Raw genomic sequence first — 8556 nt, forward strand, 5'->3', positions numbered from 1 at the left:
AAATTTATAATTTGATTGGACAGTCTGATATCCAAGCTGATACGGAGCTTTTACGGCTTCACAGAATCGCATTCGGGCGAATAAAACTCTCAAAATCGAATTTGGCGTGAAGTGTATAATTTTAATACGTCTTTAGAAGGGGTGTGTTGAGAAATGGGGGCTTAAAGCACAAACTCCGAGCTCTGTTTCCACATATCCCGCCAAAGCGGGACAGTCACGACTTAAATCGTGAAAAAGATCGGAAATGGTCTTTTCTACAACAATCGATTTCTAAAACCCCAAGAGGCGACCTAGAGCGATTTTCATTAATTTTCCATGGATTTCCACTCTTAAGGTAATATTTTTACTCTCTAGATTCATACTTTGATTCTTAGAAAACTAGAAGTATGGCTGATAATCATTAGAGAAGGGTTTGAACTGAAAATCTATGGTAGGAAATAGCCTAGGGTAAGATTAGGATCATGGGTTCGGCCTATGGAATGAAATTATGTTATATTTCTTAATAGTTAGGCCATTGTATTGATCCTTGATATGTATTTAATGTTTCTAGACCAAGAACGAGAAGAACGAACTCGAAAAGGGAAGTCTCTTGCATTATAAGGTTATGAATGCTTGAATTTGAGGTAGGTGATTGTCTAGTTTCCCGTATGTTTTCATATAGTTGTTAAATTGCTTCATGATATGCGTATATGTATATGAATAGGGAAACATACCAGATTATGTATGAAATGATCACTTGTTGGCCTGTTATTGTGATGAACATATTCTTGGTGATATAAATGTTGTAAACATTGAATGTTCTTGTTATTGTGATATCTTGAGATCGAGTGTCACGTTCCGTCACATAATTTGAATCGGGTGTCATATTTCAACACGTATTTAGACCGGGTGTCAAGTTCTGACACATACTTGGATCGGGTGTCATGTTCCGAGACAAAGTTGATTATTTGTAGGTTCCTTGAGAGGAGTGATCGTGTCTTCGAGTTCAAGGGTGATCTGTTCCTTCAAGCTGTCGCGGACTTTATCGTTATTCAAGTCCTTTTCTTTTCCAGGACTTAGGTGTTCAGATAATGTTTATATTTATTACTGGTTTCTATTTGGAGTTGTACTTCAGTTCTAGATTTGTTAGTTTAGAGTTTTGGTACGATGAGTTTTAGTTCCTAGGGGTGTTTAATTCTGCACAATGGAGGTTATAACTAGTTAGTTTTCTGAGTTTATGGAACTCAGCATTTGTCTTTGATTTAAACCTTCTTCCACATCTTTAAGTTTCTGTACCTATTACGATTATTTATGTTGGGCTATTAGAATAGTTCTCCCATTGGAATAAATATTGTGAGTGCTAGTCACGGCGGGTTGGGGTCGTGACAATGCCTGCCCATGGTTTTTTTAATTTATCCATGTGGAATAGAGTACAGCCTACATCACAATGGAGCATAAATCGAGACGAGCTTAATTATTATTTGAGACAGGCTCTAAAGACCTATGATGAAAATAATGTCACTATACTGGAATGGTGGAAGAACAATCAAAAACAATATCCAGTATTATCAACCATGGCTAGGGGTGTGCTAAATATTTCAATATCAATTGTTGCATCGGAGAGCGCATTTAGTCAAGGAAGACAGTAGATCGGAGACAATCGACACTTTGGAGAGCAATGCCATAAATATCTTAGTTTACCTCAGAGATTGAATTAGATCAGAGCATGGAAATAAAGGAAGAACAGAAGAAGAAGAAGAAGAAGAAGAAGAAGAAGAAGAAGAAGAAGAAGAAGAAGAAGAAGGAGAAGAAGAAGAAGAAGAAATAATATTAATTGGAGATCCTTCGGCATAAGCTAGTCCAAATTACGGAGTAGTTGATTTGAAAATTATGAGTCAATTCATGTTAATGTTAATATAAATGAATTGGAGAAAATGATTCGAAATATGTAGGAATTACAATTTATTATATACAACTAATTGTAAGTTTGTAACTTGTATGTTTTAAATTTTATCAATATATTAATAAAGTCAAAGACTCATTGAGTCTTTGCATTTCTTAATTTTTTTCCCTATAAATTTTGTATGATTCAATTAAATAATTTTTTTTATTTTACATAATCATATTTTGAAAATTAAATTTGTAGCCACTATAAGATTTCAATATAATGTAAGTATATTATTATAATAGATAGTATATTATGGGTATATTTGTTATACATTGTAAGTATATATAATATATAAAGTAAGTAACAGATAGTATATTGTGAGTATATTAGATATACATTATAAGTATATATAATATATAATGTAAGTATATTATTATAATAGATAGTATATTGTGAGTATATTAGATATACAATGTAAGTATATATAATATATAATGTAAGTAATAAATCGTGTATTGTGAGTATATTAGATATACATTTTAAGTATATATAATATATAATGTAAGTAATAGATAGTATATTGTAAGTACATTAGATATACATTGTAAGTATATATAATATAATGCAAGTATATTATTATAATAGATAGTATATTGTGAGTATATTAGATATACATTGTAGGTATATATAATATATAATGTAAGTAGTAGATAGTATATTGTGAGTATATTAGATATACATTGTAAGTATATATATTATATAATGTAAGTATATTATTATAATAGATAGTATATTGTGAGTATATTTGGTATACTATGTAAGTATATATATAATATATAATTAATTATATCAGTATAATATATAGTATAATATTAGTATACTTGATATACATAGTACGTATATATAATATAATATAAATATATAATTATAATAGATAGTAGATTGTGAATATATCACTATAATAGATAGCATATTATGAGTATATTAGACATACATTATAAGTATATATAATATAATATAATATAATATAATATAATATAATATAATATAATATAATATAATATAAGTATATTATAATAATAGATGGTATAAGGTTAGTATATTATTATAATAGATAGCATATTGTGAGTATATTAGATATACTTTGTAAGTATATATAATATAATATAAGTATATTACTATAATAGATGATATATTGTGAGTATATCATTATAATAGATAATATATTGTGAGTATATTAGATATATATTGTAAGTATATTTATTATAATATAAGTATATATATATATATATATATATATATATATATATATATACTAATAGATAGTATATTGTGAGTATATTAAATATAGATTGTAAGTATATATATATAATATATAATTAAGTATATCACTATAATAGATAGTATATTGTGAGTACATTAGATATAGATTATAAGTATATATATAATATATAATTAAGTATATCACTATAATAGATAATATATTATGAGTATATAAATTGTTATAATTACTTATAAATTAAATAGATAACGATACACTATATGCATGATTGACTCAAATTTTTGAATACATAAATGCCGCAAAAACAAATTCAAGTCCAACGGGTCCAACCCGGGCCGAACACTATACCCTTAATGGGTCATGGCCGGGTTGTTTAAGATTTTTTCACTGATGGGGCCGCCCAGTAAGGGTATAGTCCGGCCTGGCTAGATGTTCGGTGGGCCAAAAAATTAGTGTACCGGGCACTTAACAGGTTTAGTTTATTGCTACAAAAATATATAGCGGCAGTAGAGCTAATGTCATTGTATTCAGAGTCGTTAAGGTCTTTAACAACATTCATATAGCGTGTTTATTATAAATATCCATATTTATCATTGTCACTAAAAATAATATAGCGATAATTATATTATTGCCGCTGCTTAATAATTACCGCAAATCCTTTATTTATTATAATGATACAACAATTTGGAACCCTATAGAAAAAAATGGTCCCACCATGTGCCTCCTTCCTCCCACCCACCCACCCATAATAATAATATTATTATTATTAAAAAAAAAAAGAAAAAACTAAGGCTGGGTTATAATAAACAATTATCAGGCAAGATGACTCCTCCAGTAGTTCCTCTAATGTTCTTGCAAATAGATTGAGCCTTTTTGTTGTTCAAATAAGTAAGTTTTATGTCTTGTAACTTGATTCCACTACATGGATTGCTTGGACTGCATTCAAAACTCATTGCTACTTGTGTTGATGATGTTCCAAATATGTTCTTGTATGTCACTTGATTGATCTTTATGCCAGAAGCCTGTCAATTCATGAGCAAATTAATCCTGAGTACCAATTAGATTCATTATTTTTAATTACGAAATTTATGTCGCTAATTCCTATTTATTAGTAGTGACTTTTTTTTAAAGTAGAATCGAATGTTAGTAGGTATTACGCGTTATCTTGCTTTTTTATGGGATATGCTTAGTAGTAGCTTGGTGCACCGTATACATATTTCTCTGTTCACACCAGTAGTAGTAGTAACATTATTTAGAGGTGACAATTGAGTGAGTTGGATCAAATTTGGGTAGGTCATAATGGGTCAAGACCTAACCCAATCTAACCCAAATTTGTCTGGATCAAAATGGGGTTATAAAAAGGATCAAGACCCAATCCAACTCAATTTTTACTAAGTTTAATTGTTTTTTTTTTAAATCTATAGTACTTAATAAAATTATTTTATATATATATATAATTGAGTCGAGGGTCATTTAAAAGCCACCTATGACGTAAAGTATATATATATATAGATATATATATACACACTCTATCCTTCTCAAATTTTAATTGTGTAAGATTACACTAAATATATAATTGTTACTCTCTCCATTTCATATTAAGTGAATTTGTGAGGCAATGCACACATATTAAGAAAAACAATCAAGGACATAATTTAAACCATACTTTCTACTATCGCCCTTTGTAAAATCATAAATATAACTTTGCAAGTAGTGTGATTTATCTTCTAGAAAATATAAAACTTTAATAAATGAAAGGGCAAATACGGAAAAAGTTTCAAACATTTGTCTTGAGCTTTGAACAATATAATTATTTTAAATAATGAAAAATCTCTCAAAAAATTCACTTAATATGGAATGGAGGGACTACCTGATTAGGACAACCTTGATTGTTGGGGCAGTAGTTCTGATCAATGATGATTGGGTTGTCAACATTCTTCATCATGATGTTTTGATAATTAATGTTTGTGACAAAACCAGTGCTAGCCCTTGCCCAAGACTTTATCCTTAATCCATTATCAGATCCACTGAACACTGAATTAATTAATGTCACATTCTGCACACCATCTTCATTATAATCTCTTGCTAGACTTCCAATGCTGCAAATTGCAATGAACAAAGCATAAACAACAATATTAAGACTTTATTTAAAATGAATGTAAGTATATTTTATGAATACATGAAATTAGGAAAGAGAAATGTTTAATTAAATTTACTCTGAAGTATTTACCACTAAACAATCAAATTAGTTTATATAAAGTCTCTACAATAATTTGAAGCATGCAATTCTAACTAATTGAAAAGGTGTAAATATATCACACGAATTTCTCATGGTGAAAACCATTGGTATCACAACTAAAAATCACTATTTTTTCATAAAAAAAGTTCAGTGGCTATTCCCATAAATATTTTGATTGAATTGGAGTGAAAAGAAATAATAGTAATGTTTCATATGAAAAAATTAGAAAGTTTTTCACTATTCATTGATAATCTGTTTTTCATCATACATTTTCTGAGTGATCTGGTTTGACTATACACGCACTTCCAATTTATGGTGGGAAAAAACCTTTACTTCTAATTGTATGTAGACTTTCATGGATCAAAAGGTAAACGAAGGACAAATATAAGAATTTATATAGAAAGGCATATTTAAACTTTTTCCTAATTATAAAAATAAAATTGTTGACTTTAAATTTCATCTCTGTCATACAAATTAAAACAAAAAAAGTAATATATATTGAGTCCGTACTGACACAGACTCTGTATCTAGCTATACAAGAAGAATTTACCTAACACCATGTCCAGGGCCGCATTGAATCTTGTCCATCCAAAGGTTTTTTGTGCCAGGACCAATAGATATACAATCATCTCCAGTTTGGATACTTGTGCCAGTGATAGTAACACCAATTGAAGATTGTACATGAATGCCATCAGTATTTGGACTTAAGTCAGGTGCAATTATTCTTACATTCTTAACCATCACATTCTTGCAGCTATTAATCACCAAGTGCGTTAGTTGGCTGTTGAGTGAGGTCAAGTCTTTAACCACAACATCATTTGCCCAATTGAAGGTTATAGACTGCATTGCATTAATCATGTACATACAAAATCAGATAAATGTCATAATACTAATGAATTGGAGAAGTGTTTTGTGAAAGACAATGTGTCCCTCATTGATTAGGAAGATCAAGATAATTTTTTTTTTTATATAGTGAATTGTCTTCTATTGGGACTGTGGTGTGACACAGAATATAAAGCTTTCAGTGTGGAAATGGAAGACGATTAATATGAATTTTATTAAAAGTTTACCGCGATCTCGTAGACAATATGATTCGATTTGAGTGCCACGAACTCAATATTTATGATAATTTGTTTATTGTTTTTAATTCCTATTATATATTCGAACTCTTATGATTAATGGCACGATATCTTTCTTAACCATGTGATCATGAGAACTTCAATATTCTAAGTTTTAAATTGGAAAATTAATAAATAATAAATAAATACTTAGTAGTTAGTACATAGATTAATTTACTTTTTTCATATAACTAATAGTCGTTAAGCAGCCAAACAGGCATCAAGCTACTACTTCCCCACATGCCAAGTATTTAGGACGTTCATAAAATATCTTTTCAATTATTTTCTGGTTCAAATTTTGAATGTGACATTCTAATATTTTTTTGAATTACATTATTAAAATTTTGATCATGGCACTATCCTTCCCTCTTAACCAAAAGATTGAGTTTGGAGCGAAAGCGAATTCAGATTAGTTGGACATGTTATTTGTCTTAAACACCTTCATCTGCACCATTTTATATGAAGGTGTTTGATTAGGCACCGAGTTTGAAAATGAAAAGTAGATTTTAAAAATTGTAATTTAAAATAATACATAGATATTTAATTTGTATAGCTAAAAGTCATCTCGTTAAGGGTAAAATGACAAATTCAAGGCAAAACTATTACTATTAAATATAGAAATATATCTTCTTCTTCTTTTTTAACGTACTGATTAAAAAAAAGTGTCATTTAAATATGCGATAAGTTGAGTACATACCCTAGTTCCAACAGGGCAATTCTTCCCTGACTTCCTGCAATCCCAAAATCCAGCTCCATTTCCATCAAGAGTTCCTCCGATGACCGATATCCGGTTAACCTTAATGAACAAAATCCAGTAGCCGGAGTTGCCAAGAGCACGATAATCTGATGGAGCCACGAGGGTTCCATCAATTTTTACAGTAATTTTATTTTTGCATGGACCTCTAAAAGTAACCGCCTTAATCCAGTACTTTCCACGCGGAACATAAATTGTAGCCTCCTTCACTGAGGTGCACGCGGCTCCCCATGCTTTCAAAAAAGGTTGAGTTGCATCACTTTTGCCATCTGGTTTTGCTCCAAAATTTAACACATTGTATGTTACTGATGATGCATTTGAATTCAAGAAAATGAATCCAAATGAAAAGAAGACACAACACCAAGAAGTTACTAAAAGCTTAGCCATATTATTAGTTGTAGAGAGGAAAATGGGATTTTAATTTCTTTTGTTGTTTTTTTTCTCTATGTTAGAGGATAGGGAAAAGGGGGTATTTAAAGTGTTCTTTTAAGTGGTGGGATGATGGGATCTGACCTTTTTGGATTATATTAAGGGTTGTTTGATACGAGAGATAAGGAATCATCATTACTAAAAAATTGGATTTATTGATAGATAAATTTTATAGCTAAACAATAAAATTCATTGCTAATTCTATTTAGAGATGAATTAGCGATAGATTTCTCTTAGCTACGAGTCAAAATAGCAACGGACTTCGTCGCTAGTTCAAATCTTTTTTAGTAGTGCATTAATCTCGGAATTACTTTTAGAATGAGTTTATCTCATGTTTGGTTGGAATAAAATCACGAGATATCTTATTCTGAGATTAATTAATCTAGTATTGTAGTGTTATTTTTATTCCACATTAAAGATGGAATAACAATTTCAAAATAATTAATTTTCAGATAACTTGTTCCCAAAACAAGTCCTTAACAGTTTTGATCAGTTAATGATTTTAGAAATAATTGGACAATGATTAGAATCAGAAAAGCTTACAACTAACTAATTAAAGGTCAAAGCTTACTTTAGTTTCATGTTGTGATATGTACGGCAACCATGTGATAAGAGCATGTTTGCCTGTATAGCATCTAACCATGTGCATGTTCAAAATGTATTTAGCGGCCCTACATTTTAAAGTCAAAAATTCGAGCTTTTCAAGTTGTAATTTTCATAATTTGATCAAAAATTGATAAGATTGAGTTTTCATAATTTGATCAAATTTCATGATCAAATAAATAGTTGAAGATAAATCTTCAGAATCTGATTCAAAATATATGATCAAATTCTAGCTTAAATAGTCTTCTTTTATTATTAGTAGTA

General features: G+C 29.6%; 1 protein-coding gene across 1 annotated transcript; it reads right to left on the reverse strand.

The window, feature by feature from the left end:
• Positions 1–3946: 3946 nt before the first annotated feature.
• Positions 3947–7647, reverse strand: LOC129890453 (polygalacturonase-like). The gene is made up of 4 exons (XM_055966005.1): positions 7204–7647; positions 5939–6228; positions 5020–5248; positions 3947–4171 (listed from the first exon to the last, which is right to left on the reverse strand). The coding sequence occupies exons 1-4, from the start codon at positions 7645–7647 to the stop codon at positions 3947–3949; spliced, it is 1188 nt and encodes a 395-aa protein (XP_055821980.1).
• Between the last annotated feature and the right edge of the window lie 909 nt (positions 7648–8556).

The sequence above is a fragment of the Solanum dulcamara genome, chromosome 5 (genome assembly GCF_947179165.1).
Source record: "Solanum dulcamara chromosome 5, daSolDulc1.2, whole genome shotgun sequence".
Taxonomy (NCBI): Eukaryota; Viridiplantae; Streptophyta; class Magnoliopsida; order Solanales; family Solanaceae; genus Solanum; species Solanum dulcamara.